Source organism: Orcinus orca, chromosome 4 (assembly GCF_937001465.1).
Source record: "Orcinus orca chromosome 4, mOrcOrc1.1, whole genome shotgun sequence".
In the NCBI taxonomy this organism is placed as follows: Eukaryota; Metazoa; Chordata; class Mammalia; order Artiodactyla; family Delphinidae; genus Orcinus; species Orcinus orca.
This window is the reverse complement of record NC_064562.1, coordinates 37,258,288-37,282,580: the sequence shown is the minus strand read 5'-3', so window position 1 is coordinate 37,282,580 and position 24,293 is coordinate 37,258,288. Positions and strand designations below refer to the sequence as shown.

Below are 24,293 nucleotides of genomic sequence, written 5' to 3'. Positions count from 1 at the left end.
AATTTAAAAATTAAAAAAAAAAGATTAGGAGACCAAGGACCTGAGACCCTGCACACACTGTAATCTTGTCAGCAACCCATCCCTTGGGAAGTACTGTTATAAAACGCCTTATCAAATCCTCCTGGGTTGGAACACATAGTTTTTTGAGGCAGGAGGCTGCTGTGTCCCCCTTTGCCTGGCAAAGTAATAAAGCTATTCTTTAAAAAATAAATAAATAAAAAAAATATATATATATATACACTTCCATTTCATATATGAAGCAGCACTATTCAATTACTTCTTTAGAGAGCTCAGGAAAATTAGTTTTAGAGACATAAATTTATTCTTCAGATCTCTTAATTATAATGCCCAAGATATTTTTGTGACCTGAATAGCACATTAAGAAACCACCTCTTCATAATATAGGTGTTTCCCACATTTGTTACTAACTATACAGTTAATCCACTTTGTAGAAAATAAACCATGGGATTATGATCCCCCCAGATTAAAAAGCACATCTTCCTTTTCAGCGATATGTAAAAACCACAGAAGCCAGAATGATATCCGATATTGAAAGATTAGGATACTAAATCTGATCTCCCAAATCAGTAATTTGTGTGCCACCTTCATGATTTGCTATATTCTGTAGTGCTCATACTATTAAATACGTAATGTTTTTATCTTCATGACTCAGTTTTTGCTTAAATTTCCTTAAGAATTTATTTTATTGAAATAAATAGACAGTAACTTTAAAGATGTATTCCCAACTATTAACATGAGAATGTTCGTCTGTGCCATCTAAAAGCATTATACCCACTTTGGTTAATACCTCTCTCCTAGCATCCCATCCAGGTTTGTGACCTTGGGCAACTTACTTGCTTCTCCCAGCCTCTGTATTCATTGTGTCTAATGGGGGTAATGAGGTGTTGTTGCCTGTCAAGTGCTTAAGACAGTGCCCGACACAGTAATTAGTCAGTAAACGGAAGCAAACTGCATGAATTTGGTTGAAGTGATTTTCATCTTTATTACTCTTCTGAAAAGAGCAACATTGCAGATTTAGAAATTAGACAAGAACTTCCATTCTGCATCTACAGGTGGGGCTCAAGGTAGTGGAAAGAGTAAGAGACCAAAGAGTTGGTGAATTTTATATCACTATCTCTGTGCAACTTGTTCAGATCTTTTGGCCTCTCTAGGATTTGGTTTCTTCATCAGACAAATCAGGAGGTTTGATTTGACTTGATCCCAAGGCATCTAGCTCATAGGCCGCCAGCTGTTTGATTCTGATTGTGGGATATGGTTCATCTGTAATTTGAGCATGTTTTGTTTGTTTGGTTTTTTAGCTGGTTGTCTGATACATAGAGTAATATGGGCATTTGGTGTGGTCCCAGCTGCTTTCCTGTTTTCATCATGTTAGTAAGCCTGGGCCAGTTATTAATTGTTTTTGAAGCATATATAATTATTTAATAATTATGAGCTATTGAAGTTTAATCTTAGTAAAATTACATCATAAAGCTGAGGCATTTTTGAAGGATTTACTGATAAAAGGAAAATATAAATAAATTCATTTTACACATGTTACTAACATTTAAGGTGTACTTAATATATGTTTGCCAGGCATGGAACCACTTGACCCATCATTGCCATCAATAAAAAATTATATGTGAATCTCTAGCCATGTGGCCTACAATTAAAATAACTTTTATACCTCTGGCCTACATGACTTGCCATATCCTTTCCAGATCTGGGATTCTACAGTTTTATGAATTTCAGTCTCCTGATAGGGTAGGTCTAGACTTGGTAGTGATGAAGTTGAAGTCAAGGAAGCAAAATAAATTTTTAAAAGTCTGATATAGCTGCTTTTTTAGATGGATATGTATATAAATATGGGTGTGTATGTGTATGTCAGCATAGTATGAACCAATTGCTGATTTTTTTCCCTTAAGAATATATCTTAGAAATTTTCCCATTCATATAGTTTCCTCATTCTTTTGAATGGTTGCAGTGTTCCATCGAATGGATGATCACCAGTGTTTAACCAGTCTCCTTACGGTGGACATTTAGGCTTTTTTCTAACTTCTGCTATTACCCACAATAATGCTCTAATGAATGTCTTGTGTGTGTGAGCTTTTGTGCATATGTTAGTGTATCTGTAGGTTAAATTTCTGGGTTGGAGGATATGTGCATTTGTAATTTTGATTAAGTAGACAAATTGCTCTTCATGGAGGTTGAACCAGTGTACACACTCACCAACAATGCATGAGTGAACCTGCTTCTGCTTGGCTGCTTTCCCCCTCAAGGATCCCTGTCTTTCCGTATTACGAAGCAATTTGAGTACTACTGTATTATACTTTGTTGTCTCTGGGAAGATGCTGATTAGGTGGGTGATCATTACTACTGATATTTGTGCAAATTTCACAGAGATTGAATCTTATGCTGAAGAACACTTAACTATATGTATTTGCTGAATTAAATGGCTGCACAGTTAAGCATCTTGGAATGTACTTTACGTTACTTCAGAGCACAATTATACCAGTGTAGAAAAACTCCAACTTGCAAATTGTCAGCAACTAAAGCCTTCCATGGAGATTCATTCCCATAACATAATGAAACACACTATATATATTATACAAAAGATGCGGCTATAAACAGAATTATTTACACTTTATTTTTGTTAAATTTAGAAGGAAAAGACATTATCACCAGGTACTGTTTCCTTGTTTTCAGAAAAAACTAATATTAGTTGTTGGAGTTGGACTAAAACACAAAGAGTTGTCCTCTTAGTCCTTGCTTCATAACCATTTGATTGTGTACATGCGGGCCCACAGCCTTTAGATCTGAGAGTTAAAGCTGCTGTGGTTCCTTTAAGAAAATAGAGTAGTTTGTGTTACAGAAAGATACGAATGCACTCTTTCTCTTCCACATTTAGGACTTACTACATACATTTAGGGAAATTGTAAAGGATATTCAAAACTACTATCTCTTTTCTCTTTTCCTCTTTGGGCTGCAGCTTGGCATATATGGAAGTCAGTTCTGGAAGGAACTTAGATCTTATTTATTTTTTATTCTCATATGCCAATGTGACCTTTTCTTAAATTGACTATTCTGATAGTTTTTTTTTCCCTTTGGCTTTTATAGAAGGACTTGCAAACTTCTTTTTTATGAAGTTTTATGAAGTTTTTTTTAGGAAGTTTTCCAATTTGATTTTCAAATATGGTCCTTTACATAGCATCATACTAATTCACTTACAAGGAAGAATTTTTCCATCATTGACCTATTTGAAAAGCAGTTGTAGTGTTGGATGTAGTATTTCTAGTAAAGATACTGGTTAAATCCCAAAGAATAACCTAACTAATACAAAATCTCTTGGAGTTATTGAAATAAAAATACAAATTAAAAAGTTATTATTAGGCAATTACTCTTTATGGGTTGTTTTAGCACATACATGACATTTCAGAGAAACTGTTTGATTGTAGTTAGACTGTGGAGTTTTAAATTGTTCTATCCCCCTAAGGAAAGCAGTTTGTGGTGTTACTCAGAGACAGTGGAAAAACAGAATGAGGCTTTGTTGTGGCATATATTACTCTGTGCTCACCCCTTCCCCACAAATTCACTGAAGCTCATGACTGCTTGAACTAAGGGAAGAAAACCATTTTCACTGAACCATAGCACCCCCTAACAGCCTAATAATTTATGTTTTTAAAATTCAAAGGAACATTTTGTTTCTGCTTATGAAAAGAATCATTAATCTAATATGATCTGATATCTCTTATATTCTTGTGAACAAGAAGAGATCTTTGAAAGATTCCATAGAAATTATGGGGAATGGAAGGAGGCATCACCCTTTTTGCAAATAATTGTTACATTACTCTTCTTTGGGATGCTGGGGTCTGGATGCAGATCTTGAGCTGTGGCTGGACCCCTAAGCCCTCTATAGACACAGTGAACAGTGAAACTTTTCCTAGCCAGTTGCCTAACCATACTTACTTGTGTGTTATAGGTACTTCTCCCAGCAGCTGGTCTGTTACAGTTACAGGATGTGAAGAAGACTTGCTGTGAATTTTTGGAATCTCAGCTTCACCCTGTCAACTGCTTAGGAATCCGGGCTTTCGCTGATATGCACGCATGCACAGACCTCCTGAACAAGGCCAACACCTATGCAGGCAAGTGGAATAAACATCGGCTGAGATTGAGACAGGGAAGAATCTGCAACTCTTGATTTCTGATATGATTCTATAGTGAATCTGGAAAGTTGTGTCATATTTATGGACCTGGACTTTATAAAAATACATTTACAATCTTATAATGGTATGGTAGCACTGCATAATTGAAGCATGTTCATGGAGTTCTGAATTTAAAAGAAAAAAGAAGAAACTGTATGTGGTATTAGGCCTAGTAGTTTTATGTAAATATTGAATCTCTATGTATTTTTCTTTCAAATTATCAAATTAATAGGCATATAAGAAAGTGTTTACATATGAAATTAAGTCATTTTATCTCTGTGGCTTTTTACACCTTTTTCTTGTATCCAAGGAAACATTCTGTGGCATAAAAATATTCAAAGCAAAGAAACCTAGTTGCCTTGGAGTGGGGTAGAAAAGTTGATCCCAAATAAAGGCATCCCTCTCCTTAGATTAAACACTCATTTCCAGGACCTCCTGCTGGCATCCTCTCCCTGTGGTGGGTGGAGGGAGGCCTGTGTCTGTCCAGTCAGGGAGAAGAGATTATTGTTATAGCTTAGGATGCAGCTAAAGTACATAAAAGTAACCTACAATTTATTTTGCTCTGAGTTTATAAACATTTAAAAATTCATATTAAAAGTGATTATTAGGAAGTGTCTAATTTTTTAAAAAACGATTTTCTAGAAGATAAACCTGGTGAAAGTTATAATCCCCCATCTCTGCCCTATATCTGTGACACCCAGTAGGAACAGTTACCATAGAACCTCCCAAGACTACTGCCCCTTAGTAAGCTCTAGAACTCCAACTTCCTGCAGCCTTCAAATGCAAGAGCCCCTCATCTAAACTCTGCTCCACTCTGCATACTCTGATAACTAAGGAACATTTTGGCACATAGACCCAGGTAAGGGGTGTGTGTGTATGTGTACACAGAGCCTCTGACAAGAGAAGTATTCCTAGAATCCCTATTGCATTTATCAAAGAAGTAGTCGTACAAGGTGGTTAGTTGGAAAAAAAAAAAGCCCACAGCGCTGCAGTAAAATGTAATAGGTCCAGTAAGTTTGAACTTTATAGATTTCTGTGGGGTGGCCTGATTGACCTAACTACCTTTTATAAAATTGTTTCAGTGGGAAAATGTGATATGAGTCCCAAAATGCTTATTTACAGAAAAACTTTTAGAACATAACCCTTCTGTAAGTTGGGGAATGCATATAATATGTAATCTGCATTTAATATATCTCTCTAGGGCTGCTGGTTATCTCACGGTACTTGATAAATATTACTGAATCTTAAGAGATAAAGAGGGAATGAATAAAATATAATTAATGCAAAACATGTCCATACATAGTTATGATATACTAGAACTATTAGTTTCACTCATATCAGAACCAACTTATTGACTGTCTTTAGGAGACAGATTTTATTATTTCTTTCGCTTCTTTACAATCATAAATTTATTGTAGTATATGACAGAATGTGAACAATTTTCCACAAGAATTACTACACCTATACATCGTAGTTTATAGAGTCTTCCTTCATAATTATGACAAGAATTTTTTGTGGAAAAATTGTCAGTTTCAACAAAATTGCAAAGAAAATTTGATTTTTCATTTTTAATGCACTAAACCTTAAATCAAAGTCTTATTTAAAAGATATACTGCTTTTATACCATGCATCTGAATCTTACAGTTGCTCAAGTTTCTAAAGTAACATTTTATAGCATCTTTTATTATGAAAAGTTGCAACACATACAAAAATAGAATAGTACTCACCACCCACCTCACCATGAGTTGTCAATTCATGGATAATCTTGTTTTAACTACACCCTTCTAAACTTCTCCTCCTCTGTTATTATTTTTTATATGTAAACTTTTTAATAAAGTCTAATGGACATATAAAAAAGTATGCAAATCATACATCTACAGCTTCATGAATTTTTGTATCCTCTTGTGCAATATTATTATTATTTTTTTTAAACATCTTTATTGGAGTATAATTGCTTTCCAATGGTGTGTTAGTTTCTGCCTTATAACAAAGTGAATCAGCTATACATATACATAAATCCCCATATCTTCTCCCTCTTGCATCTCCCTCACACCTTCCCTATCTTGCCCCTCTAGGTGGACACAAAGCACCGAGCTGATCTCCCTGTGCTAGGTGGCTGCTTCCCACTAGCTATCTGTTTTACATTTGGTAGTGTATATATGTCCATGCCACTCTCTCACTTCGTCCCTGCTTACCCTTCCCCATTCCTGTGTCCTCAAGTCCATTCTCTATGTCTGCGTCTTTATTCCTGTCCTGCCCCTAGGTTCTTCAGAACCTTTTTTTTTTCTTTAGATTCCATATATATGGGTTAGCATGTGGTATTCGTTTTTCTCTTTGACTTACTTCCTCCGTATGACAGTCTCTAGGTCCATCCACCTCACTACAAATAACTCAATTTCATTTCTTTTTATAGCTGAGTAATATTCTATTGTATATATGTGCCACATCTTCTTTATCCATTCATCTGTCGATGGACACTTAGGTTGTTTCCATGTCCTGGCTGTTGTAAATAGAGCTGCAATGAACATTGTGGTACATGCCTCTTTTTGAATTATGGTTTTCTCAGGGTATATGCCCAGTAGTGGGATTGCTGGGTCGTATGGTAGTTCTATTTTTATTTTTTTGAGGAACCTCCATACCGTTCTCCATAGTGGCTGTATCAACTTACATTCCCACCAACAGGGCAAGAGGGTTTCCTTTTCTCCACACCCTCTCCAGCATTTATTGTTTGTAGGTTTTTTGATGATGGCCATTCTGACTGGTGTGAAGTAATACCTCATTGTAGTTTTGATTTGCATTTCTCTAATGATTAGTGATGTTGAGCATCCTTTCATGTGTTTGTTGGCAATATGTATATCTTCTTTGAGAAAATGTCTATTTAGGTCTTCTGCCTTTTTTTTTTTTTTTTTTGCGGTACGTGGGCCTCTCACTGTTGTGGCCTCTCCCGTTGCAGAGCGCGGGCTCCAGACGTGAAGGCTCAGCGGCCATGGCCCACGGGCCTAGCTGCTCCGCAGCATGTGGGATCTTCCCAGACCGGGGCACAAACCCGTGTCCCCTGCATCGGCAGGCGGACTCTCACCCACTGCGCCACCAGGGAAGCCCTTCTGCCCTTTTTTGATTGGGTTGTTTGTTGTTTTGATATTGAGCTTCATGAGCTGCTTGTATATTTTGGAGATTAATCCTTTGTCAGTTGCTTCGTTTGCAAATATTTCCTCCCATTCTGAGGGTTCTCTTTTTGTCTTGTTTATGGTTTCCTTTGCTGTTCAAAAGCTTTTAAATTTCATTAGGTCCCATTTGTTTATTTTTGTATTTATTTCCATTTCTCTAGGAGGTGGGTCATAAAGGATCTTGCTGTGATATATGTCATGGAGTGTTCTGCCTGTGTTTTCCTCTAAGAGTTTTGTAATGTCTGGCCTTATATTTAGGTCTTTAATCCATTTTGAATTTATTTTTGTGTATGGTGTTAGGGAGTGTTCTAATTTTATTCTTTTACATGTACCTCTCCAGTTTTCCCAGCACCACTTACTGAAGAGACTATCTTTTCTCCATTGTATATTCTTGCCTCCTTTATCAAAGATAAGGTGACCATATGTGCATCGGTTTATCTCTGGGCTTTCTATCCTGTTCCATTGATATATATTTCTGTTTTTGTGCCAGTACCATATTGTCTTGATTACTGTAGCTTTGTAGTATAGTCTGAAGTCCAGGAGCCTGATTCCTCCAGGTCTGTTTTTCTTCTCAAGATGGCTTGGTCTCTTCAGGGTCTTTTGTGTTTCCATACAAATTGTAAAATTTTTTGTTCTAGTACTGTGAAAAATGTCTTTGGTAGTTCGATAGGGATTGCATTGAATACGTAGATTGCTTTGGATAGTACAGTCATTTCCACAATGTTGATTCTTCCAATCCAAGAACATGGTGTATCTCTCCATCTGTTTATATCATCTTTAATTTCTTTCATCAGTGTCTTATAGTTTTCTGCATAAAGGTCTTTTGTCTCCTTAGGTAGGTGTATTCCTAGGTATTTTATTCTTTTTGTTCCAATGGTAAATGGGAGTGTTTCCTTAATTTCTCTTTTAATTTTTCATCATTAGTGTATAGGAATGCAAGAGATTTCGGTGCATTAATTTTATATCTGGCTACTCTACCAAATTCATTGTTTAGCTCTAGCAGTTTTCTGGTAGCTTCTTTAGGATTCTCTATGTATAGTATCATATCATCTGCAAACAGTGACAGTTTTACTTCTTCTTTTCCAATTTGGATTCCTTTTATTTATTTTTCTTCTCTGATTGCTGTGGATGAAACTTCCAAAACTATGTTGAATAATAGTGGTGAGAATGGGCAACCTTGTCTTGTTCCTGATCTTAGTGGAAATGCTTTCAATTTTTCACCATTGAGAAGGATGTTGGCTGTGGGTTTGTCATATATGGCCTTTATTATGTTGAGGTAAGTTCCCTCTATGCCTACTTTCCAGAGGGCTTTTATCATAAATGAGTGTTGAAATTTGTCGAAAGCTTTTTCTGCATCTTTTGACATGATCATATGGTTTTTCTCCTTCAGTTTGTTAATGTGGTGTATCACATTGATTGATTTGTGTATATTGAAGAAACCTTGCATTCCTGGGATAAACCCCACTTCATGATGGTGTATAATCCTTTTAATGTGCTGTTGGATTCTGTTTGCTAGTATTTTGTTGAGGATTTTTGCATCTATGTCCATCAGTGATATTGGCCTGTAGTTTTCTTTCTTTGTGGCATCTTTCTCTGGTTTTTGTATCAGGGTGATGGTGGCCCCTAGAATGAGTTTGGGAGTGTTCCTCCTGCTGCTATATTTTGGAAGAGTTTGAGAAGGATAGGTGTTAGCTCTTCTCTAAATATTTGATAGAATTCGCCTGTGAAGCCATTTGGTCCTGGGCTTTTGTTTGTTGGAAGATTTTTTTTTTTTCCCTTGGGATAATGTTTTTATTTTATTTTATTTTATTTTATTTTATTTTATTTTATTTTATTTTATTTTTTTAACATCTTTATTGGGGTTTAATTGCTTTACAATGGTGTGTTAGTTTCTGCTTTATAACAAAGTGAATCAGTTATACATATACATATGTTCCCATATGTCTTCCCTCTTGCATCTCCCTCCCTCCCACCCTCCCTATCCCACCCCTCCAGGCTGTCACAAAGCACCGAGCCAATATCCCTGTGCCATGCGGCTGCTTCCCACTAGCTATCTACCTTACTACGTTTGTTAGTGTGTATATGTCCATGACTCTCTCTCGCCCTGTCACAGCTCACCCTTCCCCCTCCCCATAACCTCAAGTCCGTTCTCTAGTAGGTCTGCGTCTTTATTCCTGCCTTACCCCTAGGTTCTTCATGACATTTTTTTTTCTTAAATTCCATATATATGTGTTAGCATACGGTATTTGTCTTTTTCTTTCTGACTTACTTCACTCTGTATGACAGGCTCTAGGTCTATCCACCTCATTACAAATAGCTCAATTTCGTTTCTTTTTATGGCTGAGTAATATTCCATTGTATATATGTGCCACATCTTCTTTATCCATTCATCCGATGATGGGCACTTAGGTTGTTTCCATCTCCAGGCTATTGTAAATAGAGCTGCAATGAACATTTTGGTACATGCCTCTTTTTGAATTTTGGTTTTCTCAGGGTATATGCCCAGTAGTGGGATTGCTGGGTCGTATGGTAGTTCTATTTGTAGTTTTTTAAGGAACCTCCATACTGTTCTCCATAGTGGCTGAACCAATTCACATTCCCACCAGCAGTGCAAGAGTGTTCCCTTTTCTCCACACCCTCTCCAGCATTTATTGTTTCTAGATTTTTTGATGATGGCCATTCTGACTGGTGTGAGATGATATCTCATTGTAGTTTTGATTTGCATTTCTCTAATGATTAATGATGTTGAGCATTCTTTCATGTGTTTGTTGGCAGTCTGTATATCTTCTTTGGAGAAATGTCTATTTAGGTCTTCTGCCCATTTTTGGATTGGGTTGTTTGTTTTTTTGTTATTGAGCTGCATGAGCTGCTTGTAAATTTTGGAGATTAATCCTTTGTCGGTTGCTTCATTTGCAAATATTTTCTCCCATTCTGAGCGTTGTCTTTTGGTCTTGTTTATGGTTTCCTTTGCTGTGAAAAAGCTTTGAAGTTTCATTAGGTCCCATTTGTTTATTTTTGGTTTTATTTCCATTTCTCTAGGAAGTGGGTCAGAAAGGATCTTGCTGTGATTTATGTCATAGAGTGTTCTGCCTATGTTTTCCTCTAAGAGTTTGATAGTTTCTGGCCTTACATTTAGGTCTTTAATCCATTTTGAGCTTATTTTTGTATATGGTGTTAGGGAGTGATCTAATCTCATACTTTTACATGTACCTGTCCAGTTTTCCCAGCACCACTTATTGAAGAGGCTGTCCTTTCTCCACTGTACATTCCTGCCACCTTTATCAAAGATAAGGTGTCCATATGTGCGTGGGTTTATCTCTGGGCTTTCTATCCTGTTCCATTGATCTATATTTCTGTTTTTGTGCCAGTACCATACTGTCTTGATTACTGTAGCTTTGTAGTATAGTCTGAAGTCAGGGAGCCTGATTCCTCCAGCTCCTTTTTTCGTTCTCAAGATTTCTTTGGCTATTCGGGGTCTTTTGTGTTTCCATACAAATTGTGAAATTTTTTGTTCTAGTTCTGTGAAAAATGCCAGTGGTAGTTTGATAGGGATTGCATTGAATCTATAGATTGCTTTGGGTAGTAGAGTCATATTCACAATGTGGATTCTTCCAATCCAAGAACATGGTATATCTCTCCATCTATATGTATCATCTTTAATTTCTTTCATCAGTGTCTTATACTTTTCTGCATACAGGTCTTTTGTCTCCATAGGTAGGTTTATTCCTAGATATTTTATTATTTTTGTTGCATTGGTAAATGGGAGTGTTTTCTTGATTTCACTTTCAGATTTTTCATCATTAGTATATAGGAATGCCAGAGATTTCTGTGCATTAATTTTGTATCCTGCTACTTTACCAAATTCATTGATTAGCTCTAGTAGTTTTCTGGTAGCATCTTTAGGATTCTCTATGTATAGGATCATGTCATCTGCAAACAGTGACAGCTTTACTTCTTCTTTTCCGATTTGGATTCCTTTTATTTCCTTTTCTTCTCTGATTGCTGTGGCTAAAACTTCCAAAACTACGTTGAATAAGAGTGGTGAGAGTGGGCAACCTTGTCTTGTTCCTGATCTTAGTGGAAATGCTTTCAGTTTTTCAGCATTGAGGATGATGTTTGCTGTGGGCTTGTCATATATGGGCTTTATTAAGTTGAGGAAAGTTCCCTCTATGCCTACTTTCTGCAGGGTTTTTATCATAAATGGGTGTTGAATTTTGTCAAAACCTTTCTCTGCATCTATTGAGATGATCATATGGTTTTTCTCCTTCAATTTGTTAATATGGTTTATCACATTGATAGATTTGCGTATGTTGAAGAATCCTTGCATTACTGGAATTAACCCCACTTGATCATGGTGTACGATCCTTTTAATGTGCTGTTGGATTCTGTTTGCTAGTATTTTGTTGAGGATTTTTGCATCTATGTCCATCAGTGATATTGGCCTGTAGTTTTCTTTCTTTGTGGCATCTTTCTCTGGTTTTTGTATCAGGGTGATGGTGGCCCCTAGAATGAGTTTGGGAGTGTTCCTCCTGCTGCTATATTTTGGAAGAGTTTGGGAAGGATAGGTGTTAGCTCTTCTCTAAATATTTGATAGAATTCGCCTGTGAAGCCATTTGGTCCTGGGCTTTCGTTTGTTGGAAGATTTTTAATGACAGTTTCAATTTCAGTGCTTGTGATTGGTCTGGTTATATTTTCTATTTCTTCCTAGTTCCGTTTCAGAAGGTTGTGCTTTTTAAGAATGTGTCCATTTCTTCCAGGTTTTCCATTTTATTGGCATATAGTTGCTTGTAGTAATCTCTCATGATCCTTTGTATTTCTGTAGTGTCAGTTGTTACTTCTCCTTTTTCAATTCTAATTCTATTGATTTGAGTTTTCTCCCTTTTTTGCCTTTTTTTTTTTTTTTGCGGTACGTGGGCCTCTCACTGTTGTGGCCTCTCGTGTTGCAGAGCACAGGCTCCGGACGCACAGGCTCAGCGGCCAAGGCTCACGGACCCAGCCACTCTGCGGCATGTGGGATCTTCCTTGACCAGGGCACGAACCCGTGTCCCCTGCATCGGCAGGTGGACTCTCAACCACTGTGCCACCAGGGAAGCCCTCCCTTTTTTTCTTGATGAGTCTGGCTAAAGGTTTATCAATTTTGTTTATGTTCTCAAAGAACCAGCTTTTAGTTTTATTGATCTTTGCTATTGTTTTCTTTGTTTCTATTTCATTTATTTGTGCTCTGAAATTTATTTCTTTCCTTCTGCTAACTTTGGGTTTTGTTTGTTCTTCTTTCTCTAGTTCCTTTAGGTGTAAGGTTAGATTGTTTGTTTCAGATTTTTCTTGTTTCTTGAGGTAGGCTTGTATAGCTATAAACTTCCCTCTTTGAATTGCTTTTGCTGCATCCCATAGGTTTTGAATCGTCGTGTTTTCATTGTCATTTGTCCTTAGGTATATTTTGATTTCCTCTTTGATTTCTTCAGTGATCTCTTGGTTAGTTAGTAACATACTGTTTAGCCTCTGTTTGTTTGTGTTTTTTACGTTTTTTCCTCTGTAATTCATTTCTAATCTCATAGCATTGTGGTCAGAAAAGATGCTTGATATGATTTCAATTTTCTTCAATTTTCTTAAATTTACTGAGGCTTGATTTGTGACCCAAGATGTGATCTCTCCTGGAGGATGTTCCATGCGCACTTGAGAAGAAAGTGTAATCTGCTGTTTTTGGATGGAATGTCCTATAAATATCAATTAAATCTATCTGGTCTATTGTATCATTTAAATATTCTGTTTCCTTATTAATTTTCTGTTTCAATGATCTGTTCATTGGTATAAGTGAGGTGTTAAAGTCCCCCACTATTATTCTGTTACTGTTGATTTCCTCTTTATAGCTGTTAGCAGTTGCCTTATGTATTGAGGTGCTCCTATATTGGGTTATATAATATATATATAATTGTTATATCTTCTTCTTGGATTGATCCCTTGATCATTATGTAGTGTCCTTCCTTGTCTCTTGTAACATTCTCTATTTTAAAGTCTATTTTATCTAATATGAGAATTGCTACTCCAGCTTTCTTTTGATTTCCATTTGCCGGGAATACCTTTTTCCATCCCCTCACTTTCAGTCTGTATGTGTCCCTAGGTCTGAAGAGGGTCTCTTGTAGACAGCATATATATGGGTCTTGTTTTTGTATCCATTCAGCCAATATGTGTCTTTTGGTGGGAGCATTTAATCCATTTACATTTAAGGTAGTCATCAATATGTATTTTCCTATTACCATTTTCTTTATTGTTTTGGGTTTGTTATTGTAGGTCTTTTCCTTCTCTTACGTTTCCTGCCTAGAGAAGTTCCTTTAGCATTTGTTGTAGAGCTGGTTTGGTGGTGCTGAATTCTCTTAACTTTTGCTTATCTGTAAAGGTTTTAATTTCTCCGTCGAATCTGAATGAGATCCTTGCTGGGTAGAGTAATGTTGGTTGTACGTTTTTCCCTGTCATCACTTTAAATATGTCCTGCCAGTCCCTTCTGGTTTGCAGAGTTTCTGCTGAAAGATTAGCTGTTAACCTTATGGGAATCCTTATGCGGATTCCCTTGTATGTTAATTGTTGCTTTTCCCTTGCTGCTTTTAATATTTTTTCTTTGTATTTAATATTTGAATGTTTGATTAATATGTGTCTTGGCATGTTTCTCCTTGGATTTATCCTGTATGGGACCCTCTGTGTTTCCTGGACTTCATTGACTATTTCCTTTCCCATATTAGGGAAGTTTTCAAGTGTAATCTCTTCAGATATTTTCTCAGTCCCTTTTTTTTTTCTCTTCTTCTTCTGGGACCCCTGTAATTCGAATGTTGGTGCGTTTAATGTTGTCCCAGAGGTCTCTGAGATTGTCCTTAATTCTTTTCATTCTTTTTTCTTTATTCTGTTCTGCAGTAGTTATTTTCACTATTTTATCTTCCAGGTCTCTTATCCCATCCTCTGCCTCAGTTATTCTGCTATTGATTCCTTCTAGAGGATTTTTAATTTCATTTATTGTGTTGTTCATCATTGTTTGTTTGCTCTTTAGTTCTTCTAGGTCCTTATTAAACGTTTCTTGTATTTTCTCCATTTTATTTCCAAGATTTTGGATCATCTTTACTATCATTACTCTGAATTGTTTTTCAGGTAGACTGCATACTTCCTCTTCATTGTTTGGTCTGGTGGGTTTTTATCTTGCTCCTTCATCTGCTGTGTGTTTCTCATTTTGCTTAACTTACTGTGTTTGGGTTCTCCTTTTTGCTGGCTGCAGGGTCCTAGTTCCTGTCGTTTTTGTTATCTGCGTCCAGTGGGTAAGTTTGTTTCAGTGGGTTGTGTAGGCTTCCTGGTGCAGGGGCCTGGTGCCTGTGTTCTGGTGGATCTTTTCTTTCTGGTGGGCAGGACCATGTCCGGTGGTGTGTTTTGGGGTGTTTGTGACCTTATTATGATTTTAGGCAGCCTCTGTGCTAACGGGCGTGCTTGTGTTCCTGTCTTGCTAGTTGTTTGGCATAAGGAATCCAGCACTGTAACTTGGTGGTCATTGAGTGGAGCTGGGTCTTAGCGTTGAGATGGAGATCTCTGGGAGAGCTCTTGTCATTTGATATTATGTGGGGCCGGGGAGTCTCTGGCGGACCAATGTCCTGAACTCGACTCTCCCACCTCAGAGGCTCAGGCCTGACACCGGGCCACAGTACCAAGACCCTTTTGGCAAGTCTGAGGGCTTCTGCCAGCATTCACTACATGTTCTGTAGGAGTTGTTCCACATGTAGATGTAGTTTTGTTGTATTTGTGAGGAGCAAGGTGATATCCACGTCTTACTCCTCTGCCATCTTGAAAGCGCCCTCTCCAATATTATTTTGAAGCAATTCAGTAATATTATTTCATATACATATTTCATCCTTATAATTTTAAAGAAATAAAATTGCAGTGACCAACTTCGTATAATCAAGCTATTTCCATAACTTTGGGGTATTGTTAACCAGTTGCCACAAACTTTCTAAAATAAATAATCCAGTATAATACTAAAGTAAAATAGTTGTTTTTCATAGTGAAAATATATGATGTTGTTTATATCTTAAGCAAACAGGAGGTGGGGAGGTAGGGAGTCAACACAGGAATATACTTAGAGTTCTCTTTTTATGCCATAATAAATCATTGTTTTTCAGTCCCTCCCTCCTTTATTTCTACAATTCAAACATTTTTTGTGTCCAGAAGCCCTACCCAAACTCCTAAATTACTTTCAAGTTCAAATTTGAGCATATAAATAAATCTAGGAGACTGAAGGTATTCCCAGAACAATATTAATAGAAGAATTTAATATCTTAACTTTTTTCCCCCGTCCTAGGCAGTGGGCTTATAAGTGGGCTGTGTGACATACAGGCAAGAAAGAAGGAAAGGAAGAAATAAGGAGCAATAGAAGAGTTATTAAATACATAAGTACATATGTACATGGAAAGAAGCAGGGAGGAGAAAGAGGGGCTGAGGGAGAGAGAGGGTAAAGGGAAGAAAGCTGCATAACCTCAGGGTACATCCTGATCCTAAGTGTGACTGCGCTTAAGAGACTGGAGCACTCCTTATCCTCTGAAAACTCACCAGAGCTTCTGGGCAGAAGATCTGCTTCATTCCTTTCTCTTGCAGATTGGAAATGAGCTGTGTCTTATTCATTATAATTGAATTAAATTGTACAGGTGTAATGAAAGAATTAAAATGGTCCATGGGAATCTCTTCTATGAACTCGTGTTCATTTTTCATATATCAGCATCTTTAGGAAAAGTAAAAATATGGGAAACCTAGTGGGAAAGGTCGGAGGTCTCAGCACTGGGGGAGAGTCTGCACTGCCCATCCTGGTGACCCCCTCCCATTGCTTCAGTCACAGCCCTTCCCCCCTGGCCCACTCTGCTTTTCCAGAGTCGTAGCAGCCTCAAACCATGGACCACCGAGGGCCACCAGACCAGTCAGGCAAAATGACCTGCATGTTGAGACCTGGTGTTCTGGACTGTAATCAGCCTTTCTTATGCTCTTGAGTAATTGTTTTCTTAGCAGAAAAGCTGTGTGAAATTATTTTTGCTCTATACCTAAAAACCCAAAATTTCACACCTATGCCAAGAGTATGGACTTGTTTGGAGAATGCTGGTTTATGGACTTGTGTTTTGATTGGTGTTCATGTTTTACTCATTTCCCAAATCATTAAGACCTTTGTTTTGAGCATTTTTGCTGAACTAAAAATATAGAGGAGATAAAAACTGAACTTATGACTTCAGGTGCATTTTTATAGTCCCAGCAAAAAATTCTTTTGGAAGTTAGATTTTTAACTTGAAATAAGAATTTTATTCAACCTTCCTTGTTGATAAACAAAAGTTACCAGTGGTTGAATTGTGAGAATTTCTAACAAATTTAAGGGAAAGAGTAAGTTCCCGATTCTTAGTCATTCCTACATCTCACCACTCCCCGCATTAAAAATTTGAGAAGCTGCTTAATATTGGTTCTAACTGACCTTTGGGGAAATTTTTAGTATCATATTCAAACCAGTGCTCTAGCTGAAACTCTGAGGGACCTGACATTCCTCAGTAACAGGACTACCTGTGAAGAAGTCCTCAGGTCACTGACATGCTTTCAGTTTATTTCCTGTTCTCTTCTTGCTCTTAACCCTATTATCTGTTTATATATCCTAGGCCTGTCCAGGCACCCCATAATGCCCTACTTTAGCCTTCCCACCATGCTTGGACACTGATCAAACATTTTTATATGCCCAGCTGTTTTCTTGTGTGTACCCTCTCCCTTTGTCTTAAATGAAACTTTGCTTTGTCCCATACCTGCATGTTGGGGGCAAACTTCTTTAAGGGGCACTCCCCTCCGACTCACCAGGTGGGTAGGAGGGTAGACTTCCAGACTGTTGTTCTGTCACTGTCCTCGGTTCTGCACTTTCTGTCAGTCTGCAGTACGCTCTCTAGGACTCCAGGCCTCCAATCATACTAAGTCTGACACCTGTATTGTCTTTTCCCTCTGTACTTTGTTTCTCTTGTCATCAGCAACTTCAAATCTATACTGTTGTCTCCCTTGAGCCTCCCTCTTCCTACCTCCTTGAGACTACTGTCTTCCTTCCATAAACCCATTTGCCACCTTAGAGCACAACTCTAGGGCATGTTGAACCTTGTTGGTATTTGGAACTCCCAAGGTTTCAACCTTTGCGCTGACCATATTCCTGCCTTCTCGTGCTCTTGTATTTCTTCATAAATATGTGTTCTCTGGTTCCAGTTCTCCCAGTCATCTCTTGGCTGCTCAGCTTAGACCCAGTGGTCAGTCCTTTCAGAGCTACACTCTTTATGTGCCAAACTGCTGTGGGTGACGACAGCCTCAATACGATTTAACCCCTGATTCAAAGGAGTTTATAGGCCAGTAGTAGTCAAGTCGCACCCAAATTTGGTATATCTAGATTATGCCTTATCCTCTCTGAGAGCTGGTCCCATAACATTTTCTTCTGCAGTCAGTTTACTTCAGTCATTTGCCCACCCTTCTGTAATTTAGGCTAGGAATCACTGCTTGGGGTAAACATCTGTCAAAATAAGCTCATGATTTTGAAATCTGCCCTCTTGAAGGAAACTTGAAAGAGTGGTTCTAATAATGGTATTACCAGTCTTGACTTTGTGATATGCATACTAAAGAATAGATGCCGCTTATTCGAGGGTCTGTCTCAATGTTAATTTACTGATACAGAAGATTTCTTCCTTTGCAGAACTGTGAAAGCATTTGATGTACGCTACTTCTTGATTGAATTTAAGCTGACTTAAATGACACTTCTTAAAAGAATTAATCATTTTTATATTCTTAAACTTATTATGGTCTTCATTTATGTCCTAACAAACTACATGCAGTTTCTCTGTTCTGCTTTGTTGACAGTTTTTCTAGCTGAGGTGAGTTAGCTCTTTTCAGGTTTCACCAAACTGTCTGTGTTAATGGAACTGCTAGAGATATATATATGAATTTTTTTTCCCTTAGAGACTAATAGTATTCAGAATGAAAGACTCATGGAGTATTAGCACTAGTTGGGAACCTTAGCAGTTATCTAGTCTAACACTGTCGTTTTATTAATTAAGAAAATGAAGACTAGAGATATCTTTATTTTCCCCCAGACACTTTGTCTCTCAGGGGTAAGCTGTTTGTGGGTCTAAAATACTGTTGTTGTATCCATGCACTTAACGTCACTTCTCAGATAGATTCTGCACTGGATGGAGTATAGAGGAATTATAGGAGCCCCTTGCAGCATTTAATTTTGATCAAAAAGGTACTTGTTGTGTAGAAATCAAATATAAAGACTACTTTGTACCTTATCACAGGGTACAAAACAGAACACGCAGAACTTTGGATTTGTATTGTTCACTTCATTTGGGATGAGGGACCTGAGCCCTTTAGACCTGGTGTGACAGATCTTAGAGACTATCTCTCATTTCTTGATATGCTTATTTTATTTGCAGGAGGGAAGCAAACAGCAAAGTTAAACTGCTCTACAGAGTGAAGAGATTCCTTATATATAAGGAAGAATGCCTGTGTACATTATATATGTACAAATATGTGTTCAATGTATGTTGCATATCCACGGCATAGTCCATACGACTGGGAATCATGCTCTGTTGCAGTTATGGGGTTTGCTGAGAGAGAAGGAACTGATTATCAAATGCCAGTATAATTACTGGTTGGCTTAACTCAGTGCCAGGGTAAACTAGTAGAGGCAAATCACTAATACCACGATGCTAGCTGTGTGCTATAAACAGAATAATCTGTCAACATGTGGGTGAGAGGACTAGAAAGAGTAGTTGAGGTTGGTAACAGTGAGAACTAGGGTAGTGAAGATAGAGAGGAGGTTGTGAATCTGGGAACTAACCCTGGATAAGAGTACAGGAAACAGACTAGACTCTGAGATGTTCTGTCCTATAGCATTACATTTTAGGTAATTCAGAGTGTGTATATTTCAAAGTGTGTATATTTATTGCCAATGTTCAGTAGCTGCCAATGTGCAGTAGCTGCTAATTTTTACTGTACCTTACTGAGACACAGTAATCTGAATAAGAATTTATTTAGCAAAAAGGAAGAATTTCTTATCTCAGCTTTGTGACAAGTATTAGTCTTGTATTGGCCAAACCAATCCAAAGTTGCTAGGGTTTTTGTTGATAGTGGATTCAATAGCAATCAGTAATGTAATTGTGTCTAGAAAGGTATAAGGTGATTATCTCATTCTGTTCTGCCTAGGTCAGACCATATCTATGGAATTGAGTTCATTTAATTTCTTTTTTTAAATTATTTATTTATTTATTTGGCTGCATTAGTTCTTTGTTGCGGCACGCGGCCTTCTCTCTAGTTGTGGCTCGTGGGCTCTAGAGCCCACTGACTCAGTAGTTACAGCGCATGGGCTTAGTTGCCCCGCGGCATGTGGGATCTTGGTTCCCCGACCAGGGATTGAACCCGCATCCCCTGCATTGGAAGGCAGATTCTTAACCACTGGACCACCAGGGAAGTCCCAAATTCATTTTCAGTTATTGTTTTCAGAGAGACTGATGAACTGAAGCACTGAATTCACAGCCAGGATGATGATGAAGACCCCAAACCATGTTGTAGAAGTAGTTGTCAAAAGACTTAGGAATTTATAAACCGTAGAAGGAAAATTCAGGAGAATATAATGCTCTCTGTAAAAGTTCGAAGGAATTTCATGAGAGAAAGAACTTAATCTTGTTCTGTGGTGGGCATAAGTAGTATCAATGTTACAAAATAAGGAGAAAAAGAAGCTTATAGTAAATGCTCAAGGGTGACTGCTTTGTTCTCTGCTGATGTGTGCAAACTGTAGCTAGATATCCATTGAATGTAAACATTATAGAGGTTCCTCTTACATATGAAAGTTGTGGTCAGGTGACCTTTCAGATCCCTTATACCACTAGATCTTATGATTTCTTGTGGCACTATAGAGAAAGGTTCCCAGGATTTGTGAAACAATTTATTTTAGGGTTTATAGAGAGGAAGGGATGGAGGAGGAGGAAAAGGAGAGTTGTTTAACAGGTATAGAGTTTTAGATTTTCCAATGTGAGCATATTTAACACTACTGAACTATATGTATACTTAAAAATGGTTAAGGTGGTAAATTACCTTATGTCTTCACCACAGTAAAAAGAGATAGAGGGAGTGGGGAATCAATTGTGACTGAGACTTTATTTAGCCTTGGAGTCAGTGTGGATAACAGAGCCATTAATACCCAAAAGAAACATGGGAGGTCAGGAGGCAGGTGTCTGGAAGAAGGTGTAGGTAGGTCTTAGTCTTGATTGCTCAAGGGACAACCAGCAGTGAAGTGCAGTGTCACTTAAGAGGTTCTCAGACTCAGCAGGATTATTAGCAGTAGCCAAAGACAGCTTGGCCAGCAGAAGACATTAATTTGTTTTGAGGAGATAATCAGCACACTCAGTCAGAGAATCTTTGCTGAGCATCAAGCCAAGAAATGAAGCAAAGCCATCAATGGAAAGATGTATGATGATTAAAAAGTCAGACCACAGAGCGCAAAAGAAGCCAAAGTAAGTGACCTATGGCAATGAATAATGTGAGTTTTAGAGGACTGCTTGTATGTGTAGCAGGTGAATGGTGTTGGGGTGGATCTATTTGTTTAAAATAGCTATGATGGTTAGACAGAGCATATGGAGACTAACAGATAGCTGGAAATTCAGTTATTAGGGTTTGGGAAAGAGGTTGACTCTGGAATTGTCAACTGTTGACAGTAACTAGGGACACACAAATGTGGATGAAATGGTTAAAGGAGAACAAGCAGAAAATGAAAAGGGGACTTGGGGCAGGCAGGACTGTAGGCAATACCTAGCTTTAGGGAGCTGATAGAGACACACTGAGTAGTTAGAAAGGTAGAAAAAAGTGTTATAGAATCCAAGCTAGAAGAGAGTGTTCTTAGGGTGAAACACTGCACAGGGGTTAAGAAATACTAATCTTAAGAAAAGAACTTCCAAAGAACAATTTGAGGGGAAAGTGAGCCAGAGCCTGTGTTTCAACAGATAAAGATGTGTGTGCATCAGTATGTAGAGGCTTCAGTATTAAGGTCTGCTCTAAAGAACTTTAGAGGCCAGCAAGTAAAGGCCAGCAAGGTAGAGCAGTGGCCCAAGTAGGAGAGGACAGCAGATGATTGTTCCCAGAAGTCAAGACAATAAAATGCATTGACTGTTTATAGTAACACTTTTCTTTCTCACTGGGGACAAAAACTAGTTAGGCTTAGTTTGGGGATATTTTGTTACTGTTTGTGTTTTTAAAATTTCAATCACTGATGTTTTCACATGGTTATAAACGTTTTCTGGTCATGGGTATAAGACATCCCTCATTCTTGCCTTCCCTCCCTGCACAACAAATATCCTGTATCCATCCACAAATGAAGGTACCTTTGTGGGAGCTGTGGGATCCAGCATCATACCCTAAAGAACCCAGAAGGAGCCTTGCCCACTGTACATTAGGCAATAGGCAGGCAGACCTTGGTACTGGCTGTAGATCCTGAAGTGATCTGTGAACTGTTTCCAGTCCCTCTTGACTGCAGTCTGGGAGCCCCCGGAGAACACTGAGCCAGACTGTCCCCCACAGATGAGAGAGCCTTCTTGGAAGTCCAGGTTTCCAGAGGAGATGATACAGCATTACATTGGAGCAAAAACAACAATACCAGCACAAGTTTGGACACGCTGGAGAGGGTGAGAGGAGCAGTTTGACCTCACCTGTGTCACCCCTCCCACATGGCAACACAGCTTAGTGCCAGGAGTGCCCTTTCTTAGTCCGTGATTCAGAAATGAAGGAGAGATAAAGACTTTCCCAGATGCAAAGGCTGAGGGAGTTCATCACCACTAGTTCTGCCATAAAAGAAATGCTGAAAGGAGTTCTTCAAGCTGAAATAAAAAGGCAGCTATTAATAACATGAAAACGTATGAAAATATACAACACACTGGTAAAGGTAAGCGTATAATCAAATTAAGAATACTCTAATACTCTAAAATAGTGGTATAAGGTTGAAGGATAAGAGTATTAAAAAAAACTATAGCTACAATAATTTGTTCATGAATTTACAATGTAAAAAGAGGTACATTATACATCAAAACCCATAAAAGGTGGGGGGGGGAGTAAAGGGGTAGAATTTTTATATATGATTAAAGTTAAGTTGTTATCAGCATAAAATACATTGTTATATCTATAAGATATTTTATGTAAGCCTCATGGTAACCACAAAGCAAAAACCTAAAGTAGATACACAAAAGGTAAAAGAAGGGACTCAAAGCACACCACTATAGAAAATCATGTTTACTAAGGAAGACAGTGAGAGAGGAAGAGAACAAGGGAACTGCAAAAATAGCCAGAAAACTGTAAGTTGGAATTAGTAATATCTTACCTATCAGTAATCACGCTAAATGTAAATGGATTTGATTGGAGAATCAAAAGGCATAGATTGGTTGGATGGATTTTAAAAAACAAAAAAATAATATATGGTGCCTACCAGTGTCTCACTTCAGTTTTGAGGTCACACATGGGCTCAAAGTGAAGAGATGGAAAAGATATTCCATGCAAGTGGAAACCAAAAGAGTACAGGGGTACCTCTACTGATGTCAGACAAAATAGATGTTAAGCCAAAAATGGTAACTAGAGAAGGTCATTATATAATGATAAATGGTTCAATTCATCAAGAAGATATAACAATCATAGATATATATGCACGCAACATTGGAGCACCTAAATGTATTAAGAAATACTAAAAGATCTGGAAGGAGAAATAGACAATAATAAAATAATCTTCAGGAACATCAATACCCCAGCTTTAATCAACAATGGATAATCATCCGGACAGAATATCAACAAGAAAACATTGGACTTGAGCCGTACTTTAGACCCAGTGGACCTAACAGACATATTCAGAACATTCTATCCGAAAATAGCAGAATACACATTATTCTCAAGCACACACAGAACTTCTCCAGGATAGACCATATGGTAGGTCACACAATAAGTCTTAACAAATTTAAGAAAATTAAAATCATACCAAGTATATTTTTTGACTACAGTGGTATAACACTATAAATCAGTAACAGGAGGAAATTCAAAAATTCACAAATGTGTGGAAATTAAACAACACAGTCCTGAACAACCAATGGGTCAAAAAAAGAAATTTTAAAAAAAGAAAAGAAAACAACTGAAAAGAAATCAAAAAGGAAATTTAAAAATATCTTGGAACAAACAAAAATGAAAACACACCATACCAAAATCTACGAGATGCTGCAAAACCAGTTCTAAGAGGGAAGTTAACAGTGATAAATGCCTATATTAAGAAAAAAGACCTCAAACAACCTAATTTTGTATCTCAGGGAACTAGAAAAAGAAGAACAAACTAAGCCCAACGATAGCAGAAGGAAGGAAATAACAAAGATCAGAGTAGAAATAAATGAAATAGAGACCAGAAAAACAATAGAAAAAGGTAAGTGAAATTAAGGCCTGGTTTTTTGAAAAGATAAACCAAATAGACAAACCTTTAGTTAGACTAGGGAAAAAAGAAGGTTAAAGTGAATTAAAATTAATAATGAAAGAGGAGACATTACACCTTATACCACAGAAATGCAAAGGATTGTAAGAGACTGTAATGGATGTTTATATGCCAATATAACCTCGAAGAAACGGATAAATTCCTAGAAACATACAATCTATGAAGACTGATTCATGAAACAGAAAATCTGAACAGACCAATAACAAATAAGGAGATTGAATCAGAAATCAAAAACTTCTCAGCAAAGCAAAGTCAAGGACCAAGTTGGCTTCACTGGTGAATTCCATCAAACGTTTAAAGAAGAATTAACACTAATCCTTCTCAAGCTCTTACAAAACGTCAAAGAGGAGCAAAACTCTCAAACTCATTTTACAAGGCCAGCATTACCCTGATACC

General features: G+C 37.6%; 1 protein-coding gene and 1 long non-coding RNA gene across 10 annotated transcripts in view; both read left to right on the top strand.

Moving 5' to 3' along the window:
* LOC125964228 (uncharacterized) overlaps window positions 1-24,293 on the top strand; it is a 273,001-nt gene that overhangs the window by 171,829 nt on the left and 76,879 nt on the right. The window lies entirely within an intron of this gene.
* KLHL2 (kelch like family member 2) overlaps window positions 1-24,293 on the top strand; it is a 129,379-nt gene that overhangs the window by 66,954 nt on the left and 38,132 nt on the right. For all 9 annotated transcript variants that reach the window (XM_033413383.2, XM_004283987.4, XM_033413377.2 and 6 more), the window contains one exon: window positions 3,977-4,139. In XM_033413383.2, coding sequence (XP_033269274.1) covers window positions 3,977-4,139 — 163 coding nt within the window. The remainder of the gene's footprint in view (window positions 1-3,976; window positions 4,140-24,293) is intronic.